At 39.0% G+C, this 22,370-nt stretch overlaps 2 protein-coding genes across 3 annotated transcripts in view; one reads left to right on the top strand and one right to left on the bottom strand.

Moving 5' to 3' along the window:
- The window catches only part of LOC126095256 (uncharacterized), a 131,627-nt gene extending 127,483 nt beyond the window's left edge, over positions 1-4,144 (top strand). The window contains exons 9-10 of one of the 2 annotated variants that reach the window (XM_049910009.1): positions 423-738; positions 2,228-4,144. In XM_049910009.1, coding sequence (XP_049765966.1) covers positions 423-738; positions 2,228-2,793 — 882 coding nt within the window. In that variant the 3' untranslated portion in view covers positions 2,794-4,144. The remainder of the gene's footprint in view (positions 1-422; positions 739-2,227) is intronic. The other variant, XM_049910010.1, reaches the window with a different exon arrangement.
- A 453-nt stretch (positions 4,145-4,597) lies between these two features.
- The window catches only part of LOC126095257 (poly(A) RNA polymerase gld-2 homolog A-like), a 155,247-nt gene continuing 137,474 nt past the window's right edge, over positions 4,598-22,370 (bottom strand). Inside the window, exon 11 of the mRNA XM_049910011.1 lies at positions 4,598-6,715. Coding sequence (XP_049765968.1) covers positions 6,588-6,715 — 128 coding nt within the window. The 3' untranslated portion in view covers positions 4,598-6,587. The remainder of the gene's footprint in view (positions 6,716-22,370) is intronic.

Genomic DNA, 22,370 nt, shown 5'->3' with positions numbered 1-22,370 from the left:
TGGGTCTTTATAGCCTTTGATGATGTCTTTTGCTTTGGAATACCAAATGCTAGGCACAGAAATATGTCTTGGATCATAGCATAATGGCTATAAGACAAAAATCACCAAAGAATCCAGAATTAATTCTGGAAACAATCCCATAGGTTCTCCACAATATCCTTCCTTACATCAGTGCAGGACAACTTCTGTAAAGTTTGGAAGGTAGGCGAGTAATACTGGCTGTATGTGCAGATCATGAGTCGTGCTTGGATAGTTCAGTTGATAAGAGCACTTGCCTGCAAAACACAAAGGTTCCAGTTTTGAGTCTTGGTCTGGCACTCAGATCTAAACTGCCAGCAAGTTTGAGGTAAATGTTAGTCCAGCAGGTATTTTAGTTAGTAGTTCACAACATAATGTATATTTACTGTTTCCTCTGTCAACAGGCAGTAGTGGTTCTTGGAGGCGAAATCTGTTGCAGTCAGCATCCACCTCTCTGTGTAACTGAAGCATGTGGTAATCAGGGCATCGTGGGGCTTTCATTTCTGCCACATCCTTATCTAAAAAGAAGTGACATCATTACACAAAGTGGTAGTGGTGATATTAACTCACTTTGTTTAACATGGGATGCTGGAGTTGTGGAAAAACCGGAAATATCAGATGCAAAATACCACTGCAAATCTTCAGAAGCCACCTGGACACTGGGAAGGGGCCGACAGCTCCATGTCACAGAACGCTGCAACATGCAGCCAGTATACTTAGGTACTATAGTAATGTTTATATTTGGAGTTTAGCTAAAGAAGCTTTCCCATCAAATTCATTAAGAATTCTTATAAACTTGTTCCATTAAACCAAACAAAGCAAAAACTTGAATTAGATCATGTAATAAAAAAAAAAAAATCTTATTTTGTGGTGCTGTTCAGAAAATGCAAGATAATTTTTAATCAGGTGAAAATCACTGGGACAGCACACATGCACCTTGAAAAGCTATAGATTGCAACTCAGTGTGTCATCTTTATTGTGAGTTGACGACAGTCACAACAAAATGACTTTTACACACTTAGCTTTTATATATATAAAACAACACCCATGCACACATGACCTCTATCTTTCGCCAGAATGCGGTGTCACTTTGAACGATAGTGCAGCAATCTGGAGTGGGGCAAAAGGTGGTTTGAATATCAGAGTATGGGTGAAGGTTTAGGGTGGGGTGTGGAGTGCTGTCTGGTGGAGCGTGCAGGGACCAGGTGACTGACAGCAGGACAAGGCTGCCATTTTCCACCACCTCTATCCTCCCCCCCCCCCCCCCCCCCTTTTCATTGTGCACACATGGATGGCTGTGGGGGAGCAATTTCCACCACTGCCCTGTCACTTCATCCTATTTTACATCCCCTCAACCTCATTGTGCACTGCTCTCTGCCAACACACCCAACAGTCTTTCCCCCTCCCCCATAACCACCCAATGCTGCACCTGGAAACCTTGTCCTGGAACCATCTACTCCCTACACATGTGCAGACAGCATTCTTCCCTCCCGTTATTCATACCTTACCCCACTCCAGGTAGCTGCTTTCGTTCACCATGGTTTTGCATTTTGTCCAGATATAGCGGTCATGTGCACATGAGGTGTGCGTGTGCGCATGCCTATTCTTTTCTGATGAGGGTTAACCGAAAGCTAAATGTGTTATCTTTGATAAGTAGCACTCTATCCTTTTCATAATATTGTTGATATTTAGACTTTCATTGTTTGAAAAGTTGTATATTTTACATAAACCGAATATGGTTTACTCTCCACATTATTTTTATGTGAAACAACTTGTGGTACTGTTTTCTCAGTTTTACCGTCCTCTACTTGGTTTATCCAAATTATTAATATTTCAAATGGAGGGTTTTTTGCCGTTCATTCTGACTGCTGGAAGATTTTTCATGTTCTGGCTTACAGTTACATCATTAGTACTGTTTTAAATGAACTCCATGTTTGTAAAGTTGTTTCATATAAATGACTTACTCTTCACCCTTTACACCATCATCTATTAGAGCGATTACAAGGCCTTCTTACAATTGTCTGTGTTCTAAGCATACAGCAAGGTATTTAGTAAAATTGGATCTGCATATAACTATCCACTACAACCAACCACAGACATCACCAAACATATTTCAGTAGAATATATGGTGTTGTGTGGGCATTTTTTGTATAAAAATATGAAAATAGTGCTGGTGTATTGTAGACTAAGTGACATTAATGTATTTCAGGCTTACAGAGTGCCAGGAAGAGGTCACTTCACAGACAACACACTTCATCCCTACAAAAACAACCGTGGCAAAGATCAAAAGCAGATTTGATGTCTTACACTGATGTCTTAGCTCCAGGAATACTCGAGGCATGGGGAATAGATGATATGCAGGAATGGTCACCTACCGTCACAGAGCCTTCTGCTGTTGACAAAGTTCAGCAGTGGCTACAAATGAATTCCACATCACTGAATACTGTTGATGGAGAAAGTGAAATTACAGCTGTTGAGAGTGTTTCTGCAAGTAGACTTCAGACTGCAGATCAGACATATTTGTCAGGTGTTCTTCCAGCATCACAGTTTGTCGAGGATGAGGCAGAAAGTTTCGACCCGATTACAACCCATCACCGTTTCTCACAAAGCAGTTCTGTAAGAACTCGAACTGTGCTTCCTCCTTACAATAATAGTACAGACTTTCTTGATACTAGTGGAGATGCATATTTTCATTTATCTCCCAATGTGGTGAAACAATCAAAACCTTCGAAAACCACTAGTGTCAAACGAAAGTCTCAAGTACTAGGATTTTAAGCACCAGAAAAAAAGACAATGTTTGTGCCACCAAACTCTGGAAAGGAAGAAAAGCTTGAAATAATGTGTGTTAGATTTTAGTTTGAGAAGTCTGACAATTGCTATAAAATTATATTTACCGTTAAGTACAAATTTATTTTTGTATTGTACTGTATACATAACTTCACTGTTTTGTACAGCCACTCCAAAATAAATGCTGCATCAAATACTGTTTGGTGGACTTGGGTCTCTCTTCCTCCTTTAAAATACTTTCACATATCAATCAAATGACAAGAAATCTGCTCCATACATTTAGATCAAAATTTAACAGTTCATAGTCTGATGCAGAGAATAGCATAATCAAATTGAGTATGTGATCTGGAATCCACATGCATAAGTTGTTTACCAGAAATGAGCAGATATTACAAAGATTTTGTATAAACAGTCTCTCTATGCCTAAATTTTCAACACTTCATAGCAAAAGGAATGACATCTAATAAATTCATTGTATTACGCACGGTAACTTACAAAAGACATGTTCTTCCCTGACAACCTCTTTATCTGGATTATCATTCTTAATATTGGAACTTTGTGTACATTTAAACCTATTGAACTACATTTTAAAAATGTATTTTACTCACTGGCAAGAATATGTAGCTTATGATAATTAGTTTCTTGTGATATTCTGTTACACTGCATGTCAGTGAAATGAACACAAGTGAATGAGCTGGTTATGGCATGGTATGACAAGAGACCCCAGCAAATAGAATAATACTGAACTATTTAGGTTCAATACACAAAACATTACTTATCTACACAGAAATGTATGATATGGGTCAAAGAAAAACATAACTAAATAATTTGCTGATGTATGTGTATGTGTGTGTGAGAATTTTTTATTCAGACTTTCAAATACTGAACTGAACACAGATCTTCGGTTTTCCTGTTCTGTACCTTATTTATTTTAATGGACTCTATAAACTTAAGGCACAAATAAGTGTCACATATATCAAATTCTACAGACCCATGTCAAATTGCTTTCTTCTTACACAGCACTCTAACTTTGCTTGAAGCACCATATTCTTATGAAATGATGAAAATTCCTAAATCAGATAAATTAATGAAATATTTAACACTGCAAAACAATTTTTCACATGAGAACACTAGCCAATCAAATATTTTTCCTATGTGTATAAAACTTAAGCCTATTGTCACAGTAGACTTAAAGTTGCAGTTCTTCTGTCATGTGTTCATTACTACAGAAACAAATTAATTCATTTAAGTCTACCTCAAACACACTGGAATTTGTCCTTCAAATAAAACAAGTCTCTGAGGCAAGCAATTTTATTTCACACATTTTTTAATGCAGGCACGTGTTCCCGAAAAAATAATTATATATATATATATATCTCTTTCTCTCAAAGAATTCTTTAATACAGCCACGGGCTTGTCTTAAATTAAGGCAAAACCATGAAATACCTTAATATTTTTTTTTTCCTTTTGTAGCAATGTACACAATCTGAAGCAATGCACTGAACACATCAGAAGAATGATGGGAAATGCTCAACCTGTCATGCAGACTAGAATGAGGCAGCAAAACTCAGTTACTGTTGTTGACAGTGCAACATTACCCATCAATTATGTTTAGTAATTGAAACTGATTGCACTAAAACCAACTTCGACCAAACAAAACATGTGTAATCCTGAACCAAAATGCTCAACTATGCACAAAATACCAAATAATGTGACAGTGATTGGCTCTGGGATTGATGCAGTATTTTAAGAAATTTACGTGTACAATTCAGAACAGGCATATACTTCACCTTCATTTCGTATTGTCTTTAAAATTTATAGTTATAAAATAAGTAACAAAACATATAGAAACAACAGAAGTTATATGGAAGGCAACAAAAGTGCAGTTCATAATATTGACTTCCTGTACAAGAATACTATTTTAATGATACCCACTTCATTGCAGTCCAGAAACACTCTTTGGCACTAATTGGGTCATAAGACACTTCATAATTTGTCATTTTTAAAGGCCTTCACAGTAATTCCATGAATGGCAGATTGTTTAGGCTTATTTTACACTAGATGCCTTTTAAATCACATACATTCACATTTTTTGCTCTCAGATACAATTGCTCAACTGCACAAAAAGAGCAGCACTTTGGTTACAACACTCAACAAAACTGAGACATTCATCATTAAGTACACTGATCATACAGATTCAGCTACAAATACATTTCTCTTGGGCAACATTCATGCAATAATTCATAAAAATATAAATATCAGTTCTTTTTATGAGATCTCTTCCAAAAAGAAGTGAAAGCACAGAGTTGGAAGGCAAGATGCAGGAGCTCACAATAAAATTACTGAAAGTATACAACCACAATAATAATAATAATAATAATAATAATAAAGATTCAATAAGAAACCAAGCCTGATAATCCTCAGTTACCAATAATATTCCAACGGTGAATGAGTATTTAGTAACAAGTAAAGGCATCTTCGACACTTCGTCAAATATTTAAATACAACAATGTCAGTTAGTCTTTTGCAGTCTGCTGAGATATGCGACTTATTTCATATATTCTTTTTTATTTAAAGCACTATTCTAAACACATATAAAAAGAACAATCATTGCTTTTGACTCTGAGAAAAGTTATCAGTGTCCAGCACTTTGTATGTAGCAATGATTAAAATCTCGAGTATACAGAAATGGAAAAAAAAAAAAAAAAACCAAAAGGAATGTAAAAAAATAAAATAATACAGAGACTCCTCCTACAATGGTTCTGCACATTATTAACTGAATCCACAGTATTTATTGCTTATGTTAACAGTTCGCTGTTCCAAACATATGAAATACACTTGTCCCACAACATGCACTTAGAAAGTTCTTGTTAAACACTACCTATATAAAAATTAAATGTAAACAAAATCCTTAATTCAATTGTACACAAAATACTGTTTCTACAGTGTTCCACAAAAGTCTAAAACAAGCATCAACATCACAGTTTTTAAAATTAGGTGGATCAGTAGTATGTAAGAGTAAAGTTTTTTGTAATAATTTTTTTCTTCGTTAGGCATCCACACACTTTGCATTCACTAGAGATTAGAAGAGTTGTACTAACACAAGTATCAAAAAGATTTCTCGATGTTTTATATTTCTCTTCTCTTAACTACAATATGTTTGAAACATGGCATTTGAACATTTAATACAATTGAATTCCATAACAAGTATTTTTTCCATTTTTCTTTTTTCTGTTTTTTTCCAGACATAGCACTACGTTCTCATAACTCTTGTAGTGCTACTGGTTTTCATGATTTAACAAAGCAAAACATTCACACAAAACATTTTAAAAAGAAAGGAATACCTAATACTTTGTTAAAAATTAAAAAATTTTTCCTTCTGAAAAGACTCATACAAGTAACATTATAATATAATAGAAAAACCACCTACTCCCACATACACAATGTCTGCAGGGAAGACATGCATGTTAACTAAAATCAACAATTACATACATAAATAAAAAGAGAAAAAGGCATAATATATTCATCTTAAAGCTCCAATCTTCATCACAGTCATAAGTAATATTTATCTGACTAGGTGAGTGAACAGTCCATTTTAGTTACCTGTTCACAATGTTGTTTTCACATCATGTTAGGAATATTTCTTTTTATGTCACAACCAGCGTGTAAGTCACGATTAATGCTTAAACCCAGTTCAACATTTCTTTGTGCCATTTCACACATGAAAAACAAAAGCAGTCCATTAACAAAAGTTCATTTATTCTACGACTTCCCCTGTCCATTCAAAAAATGCTTACAATATCACGGGTTTTCTTCAGCTTCTCATAAGAATCCTGGAATACTTGCTTCACTTTCTCAAATACGTCTCGATCATACACAGAACGGGCAGTGTTGGTGAGATCAAACGGTTCTGCACAAAAATATTTTTAAGTTAACTACAAACATTCATTATCTTACTTTACATATTATATAGTTTAAACAACATTTTTCTCTAAGGCTGAATTAGATTGAAGGGAATTTGCTACACAATCTTTTAATCATGTATTTCAGCTTATAGTCAAATGGTATAATAGCCGTTGCAACTACATAAACTCATCAAAGTAAAACTGAACAGGGCAGGAGAGGCAAGCCCCCATTCGCTATAATAATTGAGGAAACTAATTAATACATTTATATATTTTGTCTTACACCAAAAATGAATGTACCCAAAATTAATAACACTTAAAAAGAAAATACTTTAGTCAAAGATTGTGATATTGCCAGTTCGCTGTAGTAACAAACTAAAGCAATATTTGTTAAAACATTATTAGAAGCAATTTCTTTTTCAGCTGAATAGATAAGCTGGTTGTTCATTATAATGTTTCTGGGCATCTTTACCATAAAATAGACAAGAAATAGAAAGTATTTTTAAGAGCTGTTTCATATGTGGCAATAAAACACTAATGCAGATGACTGAGGACAAACAAAAAATCTCTGAGTCAACTACTCTGTAATCAATATAGAAAGGAGCTTTAACTACCTATAGGACTTCAAAATACCCTCCACCACCACCCTGCACCGCTTCCTCCTCCTCCTCCTCAATGAGTCTCATACACAGTAAGCATCGCTAAGTACTAAGATCTTTTGTTGTTGTAGAAGCTCTCTCTCTCTCTCTCTCTCTCTCTCTCTCTCTGTGTGTGTGTGTGTGTGTGTGTGTGTGTGTGTGTGTGTGTTTCCTCACAAACATACCATTTCTTCAAAAGACTGAAACGACTGGTTAGAGGTACAGCATATTTTGCTGGTAACTACTTCACATGCCTCTCTGCCTCCTTTGTCACTTCTTTCATACTCCTTGATCCCCACATGCCATGGTAACCAATGGAATGAGTATTCCTCCCTTGTCATGTTCAACAATCAGGTTCCTGCCAGTTATTCACGTCTTTCTTTTAACTGTGTGACTCGCTGTCTGCCTCAGGTGCTATCTGATACTGATTCCAGTGTGCAATGAGGCTGTACTTATGACTATGTTGTGCCACGCACTCCGTCTGCAGCGCTCGCTGCATCAGGCGCTCTGTCTGTGGTATGTGCCGACCCAATAGCAGTGACTGTAGTGCCTTCTTTTAGCCATGGCAGTTCCGACTGCTGTACGTGCACTTTGTTGTTATCATCATTTGTCAATCTTGCTGTATGAAGTTCGAATGACGTCCAAGGCGTGCTAGGCATTTTATCTTCCGACTGTCATCATTTATACCCATCTGTGATCTAAGGCGTTCTGTTACCTTGATGTGCCATGTCAGGTGTACTGTCTAAGGTCCGTGCCCGCCAGGAATAGTTGCAGTGTTATTTTGAGGTTGCTGGTGTTCAGACTGCCACTTGAGACTAGGCAGAATGTCCTCAGGTATAGTGTTTTTTGTCTGTGATACCATTCCACGTGTGACCTTTATTACATGAACTGGGCAGTTTTCTCCAACTCCATCTTCAGACTTGTGTCCCTGAGATCTTTTCAAAAACTGAATGCCGGATTTCAGGCAGAGCTCAGCTGGAAACTGGTGTCATAGTTAATGAGATTTTCCATGACCTTAATCTCAATTGATTCTGTGATAATGCTGTCCTAATAGCTCTATGTTTGTGTTAAGAGTCTTAGCATCATTATAGTTCATAGAATGACCGAGTTCTAAACGATGCTTGGCAATCACTGGCTTGGTTGCCTGTCTTATTCTGGTAAGCCTTTGGTGATCTTTGTACCTGATGTCAAAGGCCCTAGTCATTTGGCCGATGTATGCCATACCACATTCACATGGTATGTGGTAAATGCCCGGTTTCCCCAGACCCAGGTCATCCTTCACACTCCTTAGCAGAGCCTTAATCTTGGGGAGTGGATGGAATGCACTCTTGATGTTACGTTTGTGGAGAATTCTGATGATTTTGGCAGATATCAGCCTGACATAAGGCAAATATGCAACCTTTTTTGTTTCTTCTTGTACTTCTCGAGTAACCTTTGGCAGAAAAACAGGGCATGGCTCTTTCTGATCTGAACATCTCAAAAAGAGTATCCATTTTTATAGAACAAAGATTGTAGGTGGTCTATCTCCATCGCCAAATTGTCAGGATCTGACAGAGTTTGCGCCCAGTGAATCAGAGTTCCGACTACACCATTTTTCTGTGCCGGATGGTGGCAGCTGCTGGCTTGCAGGTACAAGTTGGTGTCAGTGGGTTTGCGGTACACACTGTGACTGAAGGTACCATCTGCCTTCCTCTTAACTAGTACATCTAAGAATGGGTTAGTCTATCCTTCTCCTGTTCCATCGTGAAGCTAATGTTAGGGTGGCACGAGTTTACGTGGCAAAAGAAAACTTTGAGCTTTTCCTCCCATTGGTCCATAAAACAAAGGTGTCATCCATGTACCTAGAAAAGCATTTCGGCTGATATGGGGCCGATGTAAGTGCCTCCTCTTCAAATCTCTCCATAAAGAGATTGGCCACCACCAATGAGAGAGGGCTGCCCATTATAACACAGTGTTTGGAACTGCTGTGGCTAAAAGAAAGCAATACAATCATCGCTATTGGTCAGAATGTACCACGAACAGAGTGTCTGACGCGGCACAGACTGCTGACAGAGCACCTGGCACAACATAGGCATAAATGTCGGACTTGTTCCACACTGGAATCAGTATCAGACAGCACCTGCAGAAGACTGCAAGTCACGCAGTTGAAATATTGTGCAAGAAAGATGTGAATAACCAGCAGTAAGCTGATTGTTCAACATGACAATGCATTGCCGGGAAAGCCTGAAGAATTACATTGGCATTTCTCCTTTGTGGTTGGTAATGGAGAGTGGTGGCCTGGAAGTTCTGAACTATTTCATCTGTTTTGTATAATAGTCCACCAAGGCACTCTGAATTAGAGCAGATACTTCTTTATTCTTGCCATCAATCTTCATTCTCACCCAACATCATGATCAGGAAGAAACGAATGAAACTCCAGTACAATTCACTGCTTACATGCATCATCAGTTTACGAAACAATAAAATTACAATGCTCATTAAGAAAATTCAAAACATTTAAATTTTTAATTTGGCATACAATATTTCTTTAGCTCCACAATTATAAAAACAACTTGGATATTGTTAATAAGCAAGGTGGAATCTTACTCAAACTGTAGGCAATCTGTCGTCAACCCCAACGTTGGTCTGAACAGCACAGTGCTTTACTGGGCATGGAGGTGGTATGTCCTTGCCTTCATATATACTAATAAGGAGATGTCCTCAGCTGTGTGATTGACTTTTTGATATCATTTCTACAGTGATGTAGATTCACGTCTACAGAATCACACCCTGCAGCCAGTCACCTTGGTGGGCCCTCGTTTGCAAATAATAGACGGAAAAAGTTCTAGAATTTCGTGCAATGCTCTATAGATTTAAAAATGTTAGCAATTTATAGACTGGTTGCACAGAGTAATAGCTAAGGTACTGACCTCATATGCAAAAGGTTGTCGTTTCGAACCTCTTCAAGTAAATCATATTCTTTTTTATTTTTAAATCTTCATTGAAATGACTTTGATAATTACTTTCATTCAATTAATTGGTTCAGATGTAATTTTTTGTACACATTTCTCAAATATTAGTCATCATATGAAATACATCATTTGCTCCCATTTGGAATCCTTGTTCTAACTTCAATTTCATTCCTTCCATTTTGTCATCTCATATTTTCGTCCATGTTATTGCATTTATTATTTCTATTTCTCATTTTGCTTGAATTTCAGCTTTGGTTATAAACACTGCTTCATTTAAATCACCATCCAGGTATTTTGCCCATGTTGTTGTTGTTGTTGTTGTTGTTGTGGTCTTCAGTCCTGAGACTGATTTGACGCAGCTCTCCATGCTACTCTATCCTGTGCAAGCTCCTTCATCTCCCAGTACCTACTGCAACCTACATCCTTCTGAATCTGCTTAGTGTATTCATCTCTTGGTCTCCCTCTACGATTTTTACCCTACACGCTGCCCTCCAATGCTAAATTTGTGATCCCTTGATGCCTCAGGACATGTCCTACCAACCGATTCCTTCTTCTAGTCAAGTTGTGCCACAAACTTCTCTTCTCCCCAATCCTATTCAATACCTCCTCATTAGTTACGTGATCTACCCACCTAATCTTCAACATTCTTCTGTAGCACCACATTTCGAAAACTTCTATTCTCTTCTTGTCCAAACTATTTATTGTCCATGTTTCACTTCCATACATGGCTACACTCCATACAACTACTTTCAGAAACGACTTCCTGCCACTTAAATCAATACTCGATGTTAACAAATTTCTCTTCTTCAGAAACACTTTCCTTGCCATTGCTAGTCTACATTTTATATCCTCTCTACTTCGACCATCATAAGTTCTTTTGCTCCCCAAATAGCAAAACTCCTTTACTACTTTAAGTGTCTCATTTTCTAATATAATTCCCTAATTAGACTACATTCCATTATCCTTCTTTAGCGTCTGTTGATGTTCATCTTATATCCTCCTTTCAAGACACTGTCCATTCCGTTCAACTGCTCTTCCAAGTCCTTTGCTGTCTCTGACAAAATTACAATGTCATCGGCGAACCTCAAAGTTTTTATTTCTTCTCCATGGATTTTAATACCTACTCCAAATTTTTCTTTTGTTTCCTTTACTGCTTGCTCAATATACAGATTGAATAACATCGGAGAGAGGCTACAACCCTGCCTCACTCCCTTCCCAACCACTGCTTCCCTTTCATGCCCCTCATCTCTTATAACTGCCACCTGGTTTCTGTACAAATTATAAATAACCTTTCGCTCCCTGTATTTTACCCCTGCCACCTTTAAAATTTGAATGAGAGTATTCCAGTCAACATTGTCAAAAGCTTTCTCTAAGTCTACAAATGCTAGAAATGTAGGTTTGCCTTTCCTTAGTCTTTCTTCTAAGATAAGGCGTAAGGTCAGTATTGCCTCACGTGTTCCAACATTTCTACGGAATCCAAACTGATCTTTCCCGAGATCAGCTTCTAACAGTTTTTCCATTCATCTGTAAAGAATTCGCGTTAGTATTTTGCAGCTGTGACTTATTAAACTGATAGTTCAGTAATTTTCACATCTGTCAACACCTGCTTTCTTTGGGATTGGAATTATTATATTTTGCTTGAAGTCTGAGGGTATTTCGCCTGTCTCGTAAATCTTGCTCACCAGATGGTAGAGTCAGGACTGGCTCTCCCAAGGCCATCAGTAGTTCTGATGGAATGTTGTCTACTCTTGGGGCCTTGTTTCGATTCAGGTCTTTCAGTGCCTTGTCAAACTCTTCACGCAGTATCGTACCTCCCATTTCATCTTCATCTAATCCTCTTCCATTTCCATAATATTGTCCTCAAGTACATCGCCTTTGTATAGACCCTCTATATACTCCTTCCATCTTTCTGCTTTACCCTCTTTGCTTAGAACTGAGTTTCCATCTGAGCTCTTGATATTCATACAAGTGGCTCTCTTTTCTCCAAAGGTCTCTTTAATTTTCCTGTAGGCAGTATCTATCTTACCCCTAGTGAGATAAGCCTCCACATCCTTACATTTGTCCTTTAGCCATCCCTGCTTAGCCATTTTGCACTTCCTGTCGATCTCATTTTTGAGACGTTTGTATTCCTTTTTGCCTGCTTCATTTACTGCATTTTTATATTTTCTCCTTTCATCAATTAAATTCAATATTTCTTCTGTTACCCAAGGATTTCTACTAGCCCTCGTCTTTTTACCTACTTGATCCTCTGCTGCCTTCACTACTTCATCCCTCAGAGTGACCCATTCTTCTTCTACTGTAATTCTTTCCCCCATTCCTGTCAATTTTTCCCTTATGCTGTCCCTGAAACTCTGTACAACCTCTGGTTCTTTCAGTTTATCCAGATCCCATCTCCTTAAATTCCCACCTTTTTTGCAATTTCTTCAGTTTTAATCTACAGTTCATAACCAATAGATTGTGGTCAGAGTCCACATCTGCCCCTGGAAATGTCTTGCAATTTAAAACCTGGTTCCTAAATCTCTGTCTTACCATTATATAATCTATCTGATACCTTTTAGTATCTCCAGGATTCTTCCATGTATACAACCTTCTTTTATGATTCTTGAACCAAATGTTAGCTATGATTAAGTTATGCTCTGTGCAAAATTCTACCAGACGGCTTCCTCTTTCATTTCTTACCCCCAATCCATATTCACCTACTGTGTTTCCTTCTCTCCCTTTTCCTACTCTCAAATTCCAGTCACCCATGACTATTAAATTTTCGTCTCCCTTCACTACCTGAATAATTTCTTTTCTCTCATCATAAATTTCTTCAATTTCTTCGTCATCTGCAGAGCTAGTTGGCATATAAACTTTTACTACTGTAGTAGGCGTGGGCTTCGTGTCTATCTTGGCCACTCTAATATGTTCACTATGCTGTTTGTAGTAGCTTACCCGCACTCTAATTTTTTTTATTCATTATTAACCCTACTCCTGCGTTACCCCTATTTGACTTTGTATTTATAACCCTGTATTCAACTGACCAGAAGTCTTTTCCTCCTGCCACCGAACTTCACTAATTCCCACTATATCTAACTACGTATCCATTTCCCTTTTTAAATTTTCTAACCTACCTGCCCGATTAAGGGATCTGACATTCCACACTCCGATCCGTAGAATGCCAGTTTTCTTTCTCCTGATAACGACGTCCTCCTGAGTAGCACCCACCCGGAGATCCGAATGGGGGGACTATTTTACCTCTGAAATATTTTACCCAAGAGTACGCCATCATCATTTAACCATACAGTAAAGCTACATGCCCTCTGGAAATATTACAGCTGTAGTTTCCCCTTGCTTGCAGCCCTTCGCAGTACCAGCACAGCAAGGCCGTTTTGGTTAATGTTATAAGGCCAGATCAGTCAATCATCCGACTGTTGCCCCTGCAATTATTGAAAAGGCTACTGCCCCTCTTCAGAAACCACATGTTTGTCTGGCCTCTCAACAGATACCCCTCCGTTATGGTTGCACCTACAGTATGGCTATCTGTATTGTTGAGGCACGTAAGGCTCCCCACCAACGGCAAGGTCCATGGTTCATGGGGGGGGATTTTGCCCATAGTGCAACAATAATTTATGTTTTAATTGTCTGTATGACAACTGCCATCCAAATATTTGTACAACTTGTAATAAGAAAAAAAGTCTTGATATCACTGCACAGTCACATAAATAGGTTATTTCATCTCTTGTAACCAACAGATTGGCATTTTCAAATGTTTAAACAGTATGATAGATAAATTAAATCAACGAAGACTATAAGTGGAAAAAGAATGACAGAAAGAAAACAAAGGGCACTGAAGTAGTTCAGATATTGATTAAAATGAAGTGACAAAAGAACACAAATAACAGAAATTGCATGTAAACCAACTAACTGAATATAAATATTGATAAAAGTCTTTTTGATAAAAATTGAAATATGAAAAGAATCTCAATGTACCTGACAAGATTCGAACCAAAAAACCTTTTGCAGGTAAGGTCAGTACCTTAACCATTATTCTATGTAACCAGTCTTAACTGTCACCATTTTTAAAACTATACAGCATCACACAGAATTCCAAATTTTTTTTTTTCACCGACTACTCACAAATGAGAGCCCATCAGGATGAATGGCTGCAGGGCGTGACTCCTTGGACTTTAACCTATATCACTGTATCGATTGTTTCAAAAAGTGGATCACACCACTGGAGATTACTCCTTGTAAGTCAGTTACTAGCTTAACTGCAGTTTAACATGGGCTATGAACTGTTGCAACTCTGCATTTTTCACATTAAAAATCCTTGCCAGAGAGGTAAAAGAAGTAACAGGTGACAAAAATCCTAGGACTTTTGTATCTGTAGTCTGGCACAATCAGTATTATCATCAGACCACTGAGTTGTTTCTGTTCTCACATTAAGCATCACATTTGCCTATCTGTGGCCCACCTAGTAACTGACAGAGTAAGTCTGTTCAATGGTCAAAGAAAGGAAAGGGCACACTGTGGGACTGGTGACAGATTTTCTAGGGTTGGGTAAGGCTCCACCCTGCTTATTAATGAAGTTCAAGTTGTTTTTGTAATTGCAGTAGTAAGAAAAGATCTATGTTAAATCACATTTTTAAAGAACTTTTTAAATGGAATTAGCAGGCAACTAAACAACAGTCATTAACATTTATCGACAGCTTTCTGAAAATGTTCTTCCATAAGAAGTTGCCTTTTAATGAAAAGAGGCTGCCAGTAAAATCTGCCTATGAGCTGGGAATAGCCTCTTACTGATTGTACAAATTTCACGCAGACATACAACAATACTGTGCAGTCATGGAATTCATTGTTTTGGTTAGTTTATTGTCAATGGAAATTCATCCAAAGTTGGTGAAGGTTTATGTGGATCTGCTGCTTCATTTACAACACTTAAGCAATGGGCGGAGAAATTTAAAAATAATGAATAAGTGCACAATATGGTATTGACAACTGGCAATTAAAAGTATAGGAAACTGTAGGTTGTAAATAGAATCAGTACTATAGATTTCATATGAAAAATAAATGTAAATAACGTTTGTGCAAGATGTGTGTAATTTTTATTGAATAATGATCAAAAGCAGAGATATAAACAAAAGTCTCAGCAATTTGTGAGATTTTTCATAAGGATTCATCTGATTACATATGCCCATTTGTTACTGCTTATGAGACATCAGTCTAACACTTCATGTTGGAAAATGAAATCAAAGCAGTAGGTGAAAACTGCTCTATAAGAGTCTATTTCCTCCAACAGGAAGAATGACCAGTGTTGTTTTTTCTTGAGACAAATAGGGATTCTTCAGTACAAAGTGGATGAAGAAATATGTTACTAGAGGCTCAAATTAGAAAAGAAAAATATTTAATGGTGTGTTTCCAGGTTTTCTGCATTGTAGTTGTTTCCATTTTATGTATGAAATAAAAACAACAAATGAGAACAACACCTGAAAGAACACCCCCAACTAATCACACTAAGAAAACCTTAGAGATTGCAAGAAACATACTGTCATTTGTGATTACTAACCATGTGTCCACAATTCTGCTCTAACTTGGAGGCAACTGAGGGATTTGAAGAGTGAACTACTTAACATTCCACCCTATTCACCTTATCCAACAACTTCTAGCTTCCTATTATTCCCACATTTAAAGAAAATTGTGGCTGAGGAACATTTTGAATACAACGAATGCCGCCTTTTAACATCTGTATTTCAGTGACTGAGCATGAATTGCTAAACTGATATTAGAACATGTGTGGGCAACTCAAAATCTCAAGAAAGATTCTTATGAGTGTTGCTGCCAATACCAAACACATCAATATTGCAGTCTTCAGCCAGTCACATTACTAGTTACCAAGTGTTCCATGTGAACCTGTTGCCATACTGGAAGGAGCATACAAGCTCCTAGTTCCAAGACCCCAGCCTGGGTTATAATGGTTCACTACTATCTCCAGCCTTCCCCTGCATAGCTCATACAAGACGAAATGCAGATCATAAACGGGTATTTGTTGGACAAATATATTATACTAGAACTGATATGTGATTACATTTTCAAGCAATTTAGGTGCATAGATCCTGAGAAATTAGTCCCCAGAACAACAACCTCTAGCCATAATAACGGCCTTGATACGCCTGGCCATTGAGTCAAACAGAGCTTGGATGGCGTGTGCAGGTATCACTGCCCATGCAGCTTCAACACGATACCACAGTTCATCAAGAGTAGTGACTGGCGTATTGTGATGAGCCATTTGCTTGGCCACCATTGACCAGACGTTTTCAATTGGTGAAAGATCTGGAGAATGTGCTGGCCAGGGCAGCAGTCCAACATTTTCTGTATCCAGAGACCAGAGAGGCCCGTACAGGACCTGCAACTTGCGGTTGTGCATTCTCCTGCTGAAATGTAGGGTTTCGCAGGGATCGAATGAAGGGTCGAGCCACGGGTCGTAACACATCTGAAATGTAATGTCCACTGTTCAAAGTGCCGTGCGAACAAGAGGTGATCGAGACGTGTAACCAATGGCACCCCATACCATCGCACTAGTATGGCGATGACGAATACACACTTCCAACGTGCATTCACCGCGATGTCGCCAAACACGGATGCGACCATCATGATGCTGTAAACAGAACCTGGATTCATCCGAAAAAATGACGTTTTGCCATTCGTGCACCCAGGTTCGTCGTTGAGTACACCATCGCCGGCGCTCTTGTCTGTGATGCAGCTTCGAGGGTAACCGCAGCCGTGGTCTCCGAGCCGATAGTCCATGCTGATACAAACGTCGTCGAACTGTTCGTGCAGATGGTTGTCGTCTTGCAAACGTCGCCATCTGTTGACTCAGGGATCGAGACGTGGCTGCACGATCCGTTACAGCCATGCGCATAAGATGCCTGTCATCTCGACTGCTAGTGATACGAGGCCATTGGGATCCAGCACGGCGTTCTGTATTACCCTCCTGAACCCACCGATTCCATATTCTGCTAACAGTCATTGGATCTTGACCAATGCGAGCAGCAATGTCGCGATACGATAAAACGCAGTCGCGATAGGCTACAATCTGACCTTTATCGAAGTCGGAAACGTGATGGTACGCATTTCTCCTCCTTACACGAGGCATCACAACAACATTTCACCAGGCAATGCCGGTCAACTGCTGTTTGTGTATGAGAAATCGGTTGAAAACTTTCCTCGTGTCAGCACGTTGTAGGTGTCGCCACCGGCGCCAACCTTGTGTGAATGCTCAGAAAAGCAAATCATTTGCATATCACAGCATCTTCTTCCTGTCGATTAAATTTCGCATCTGTAGCACATCATCTTCATCTTTGTGGTGTAGCAATTTTAATGGCCAGTAGTGCAGAACAATGTTTACTTTGAGATGCATCTCAGGATCATAATGACATCTCAACATGAACCCAGTAGTGCTACATTCGATCCACACAGCCACCATCCATACCATCATGTACTGCACACTGCTGCTGTTCCAACCTGCTACTGACACTTCCTCTGGAGCTCAGATAAAAACAATCTGCAACAACAGACACAAGCCAGATTGTTTACAACTGTACTTCTTGCAGTTAGTAAGATACCGTGTGGCACCAGCCTCAACACCGAGTCACAAACATACAGCAAACGGCATTGCCATCATGCCACTATCTTGCTTCCATGAGTCACAAGCCTCCCCTGGTATCGTTTTGCCAGGCAAGTATTTAGGTTGCCGCCTGACCACTCTGTAGTCACTTCACACTCGAAGCTTTACACCAACTGTGCATAGCATTTCCTCCATCAGAGTTTCTTCACCAAGTACACTCTATGCTCTACGCCAACCACATTTAGCAGATCCTCAATCACAGCTCTTCTGCCAAGCACACGCTATGCTCCGTGCTATCCCCACCTAGCGGTCCACCATAGTCTACCATACTAAGCTGATCAAAGAGCACCTCCCAGCCAAACCAGTGCTGAGTGCATTTTCTTGTCACTGCCTCACAAGACTGTCTCCAACCTTACCCGAGATCACTGCCTAACATGACCTCCCACTACAGACTTCGTCCACATAAGAACATTCCAATGAAACATCAGTGATTGCCTGCTAGGACTGAACTGAGTACCGTATTTACTCTAATCTAAGCCGCACTTTTTTTCCGGTTTTTGTAATCCAAAAAACCGCCTGCGGCTTAGAATCGAGTGCAAAGTGCGCGGAAGAATGTTGGTAGGTGCCGCCACAACTAACTTCTGCCATCGAATATATGTAGCGCTACACAGGCATGCTTTGGAGCCACAAAGAAATATACTCATGCCAAAACCTCTGCGTCAGTAAATAAATTTAAAAAAAAGGTGGAAGACGAGCTTTTTTCTCCGCCCCGAGTTTCGACCATTGCATTTTCATACATTATCCAACGAAATAATTACAAATTCCGTATTGTTCATCTTCTAATGTAGCAGCATTTCAATGTACTACGAAAATCCGACTGGCAAGAGTGTTTGGGATGTTTGTCAATATGGGAAACTCTACGTTCTGAATTTTTTCCTACCTGTGAGAAGAGATGGTTGCTAATAGGAACTTTTATGAATTGTGAATCACATGCAGTATTCTCTTCGCCACAAGAATAATACGAATATAAACATTTTGTCATGTAGGGCCTATTCTTTCGTGTTTGCAGCTATCTCATTTAAATCCTGTCTGCCTAATAAGCTACGAAACTAGAGTGAGACAACAGCAAACGCGGAAGAATACACATATCATGTCACGTTTATATTCATATTACCGGCATTCTTATACCTAATAGTGATACAGGCAGAAATGAAGCACGGCAATTGACTAGATTTTTAAATCTAAGATGACTAATGTCTGTGCAGAATGTAATGTACTAAAGAGGTGTCTGCAAAGATTTTCAAACGGAGAAAATTTTTCGCTAAGCTCTCGTTCAGAACATCTTCCATCATACGCAGTCTATTATTTGGTTCTTGTTGATCATTATCAAAGAAAGCAGCAGTGTAAGTAACAACAAATAGCAGTCTCTTGCCATTCTTTCGCTTATGAGACAATTCCTCTTTTTTAAATTGTAAGCGGCGGTAGCGTGCACAAAAGCAAACCATGCCGCAAGCAGTGACAGGCCGTAAACACTCATTATCAGAATGCAACAATGCATGACAGAGTACTGTAATTCATTTTCAGCTTAGAGTGACGTAAACACCTATAACAAAGAGAACGGCACTTATCAGATCAAAGAAAAATAAGCACTTCACGTGAAAAATGAAAGGTACCCATATAAATACGGATGGAGCCTCTGAAGCATAGCAATGGCTACCTGGTAAAGCTTAACTGCTAAGTTTATGACTCAAACCAAACTACTGTAGCTGTATCGTCATTCATTCGACCTAAATTATGTCGAATATTATAATGGACCAACTTTGTTTCGATTTGGAGGTTTGGCCTGAAACTTTTCTCTCCCCTTGAATTTCGAGTCTCAAATTTCAGGCGCAGCTTAGATTCGGGAAAATTTTTTTTCCTTGATTTCGAGTCTCATTTTTCAGTTGCAGCTTAGAATCAAGTGCAGCTTATATTTGAGTAAATACGGTAGTCTGTTCCAAGAAACTTATTATATTTTGTTTATTAGACCTAATAAAATTCCACTGTTATTGACTATCTGGAAACATCAACTGTAGTGTGTTGTTTCCCTCGATAATGAACACTACAAACTTAGGTTTGCTTGTCTCAATGCTATACTGAATACTATCTGTCACTTGCATTGTGTCACTGAAGTGGATTTAAGTCACAACATGGAAGCTGAACTGTTGTATTACCACCACCACCACCACCACCTCCTCCTCCTCCTCCTCCTCCTCCTCCTCCTCTATATTTTCTTTATGATACTGTTGTTGTTGTTGTTGTTGTCGTCGTCTTCAGTCCTGAGACTGGTTTGATGCAGCTCTCCATGCTAATCTGTCCTATGCAAGCTCCTTCATCTCCCAGTACCTACTGCAACCTACATCCTTCTGAATCTGCTTAGTGTATTCATCTCTTGGTCTCCCTCTACAATGTTTACCCTCCATGCTGCCCTCCAATGCTAAATTTGTGATTCCTTGAAGCCTCAGGATATGTCCTACCAACCGATCCTTTCTTCTAGTCAAGTTGTGCCACAAACTTCTCTTCTCCCCAATCCTATTCAATACCTGCTCATTAGTTACGTGATCTACCCAACTAATCTTCAACATTCTTCTGTAGCATTTATAACCCTGTATTCACCTGACCAGAAGTCTTGTTCCTCCTGACACCGAACTTCACTAATTCCCACTATATCTAACTTTAACCTATCCATTTCCCTTTTTAAATTTTCTAACCTACCTGCCCGATTAAGGGATCTGACATTCCACACTCTGATCCGTAGAATGCCAGTTTTCTTTCTCCTGATAACGACGTCCTCTTGAGTAGTCCCCGCCCGGAGATCCAAATGGGGGACTATTTTACCTCCGGAATATTTTACCCAAGAGTACGCCATCATCATTTAACCATACAGTAAAGCTGCATGCCCTCGGGAAAAATTACGGCTGTAGTTTCCCCTTGCTTTCAGCCATTCGCAGTACCACAACAGCAAGGCCATTTTGTTTCGTGTTACAAGGCCAGATCAGTCAATCATCCAGACTGTTGCCCCTGCAACTACTGAAAAGGCTGCTGCCCCTCTTCAGAAACCACACGTTTGTCTGGCCTCTCAACAGATACCCCTCCGTTGTGGTTGCACCTACGGTACGGCTATCTGTATCGTTGAGGCACGCAAGCCTCCCCACCAACGGCAAGGTCGAAATATTCTACATCACTAGAAAGTTGGTAAAAATACCCCACTAATTTGAGTTTCACTTCATTGTGAAAGGCTGAAATCCTCCCTGCCTCTCCGTCACAGCAGTAAACCACACTGCTCCGTTTTTGTCTTCCAGTTGCTCCTACTTCACATATTTCTTATGTCCAGTAAGCAGCCCTAAACCTTTTTTAATATAAAATGGGTAGTTCTGTAAAATGACCCAGCACCTTCGGCTGTACTTGTAGCAATTCATTCACAGTTTGTTTCATGAACAGTAACATTAAATTTGACTTCTGTGGAAAATATAGTCATCCCTTTTTATATCATTTGTCTTTGTTAGTACTGATCACTGGTCCAGACCGTTCCTCATGTTCTTTTGGTTCTGATTAAGAAGTCCCACAGCATTCCCGTGGAGAGGACAAGATATTTTGTTTATTCAAGCAGAACCCCATACCTCGTTAAGTATAATACAACTGAGGCATTCCAAATGACTCAAGTTGTCTGCAATCAATTGCTTTTGTTCATCAGTCATCCATCACACAGGGCAATTTAGTTCAGGGTCTCTATCCGTCTCATAATTTTGATCTTTAAGCCATACATTTTTCCACCACAGTGCTCCATAGTTGTCACTGAAGCGGGTACAGAGTGATGACTGGCATCTCTGACCAGTCACCTGCTAAGGCATCTTGAGTTTGTCAAACCAAAGAACTGACGGAGTTTCTAAATGTCACTATAAAGGGTACAAGGGACCTTACGAATGATACAAACAGCACACATTCACAAAAGGGGAAGCAGAGAAGAAACAAAAAACATTTAAAACAGAGAAAAATTCAAACAGTTACACTCTTTATCTTGTCCTACATTGAAATTGCTTTTCACTTTTTAAGGAATTGTTCTTACAAAAATCTGGGGGCCACTTACAGACATTATATGTGAAAAGTGGAGAATTTCACTGTAAAGCTACAGCATGAATTTACAAGTAAGCAATCACTGCAGGATTGTTTAAAAACAAGATATTCGAATGGACTGGATATGTGGTTAATGATGGCTGAAGATGCCAAATGGAGGAAGACCTATGAAGAGATGACTAGCTAACAGTTCATCTCTGTGGAAGAAAACAGAAAGGAGTGGAGATCCTTTCTCACGTCACAGCAAGGTGGCCCACTAATCAGCTACTGCAGTCAAGAAGAGCATTCTCTCCGATGCAGTGGCTACCTGTAACTCAACTGCTGACAAGTACATGTGACAAAGTAATATGTT

This window comes from Schistocerca cancellata, chromosome 8 (genome assembly GCF_023864275.1).
Source record: "Schistocerca cancellata isolate TAMUIC-IGC-003103 chromosome 8, iqSchCanc2.1, whole genome shotgun sequence".
Taxonomy (NCBI): Eukaryota; Metazoa; Arthropoda; class Insecta; order Orthoptera; family Acrididae; genus Schistocerca; species Schistocerca cancellata.
The sequence above is the reverse complement of the archived record's forward strand: the minus strand, read 5'-3'. Positions and strand labels throughout refer to the sequence as shown.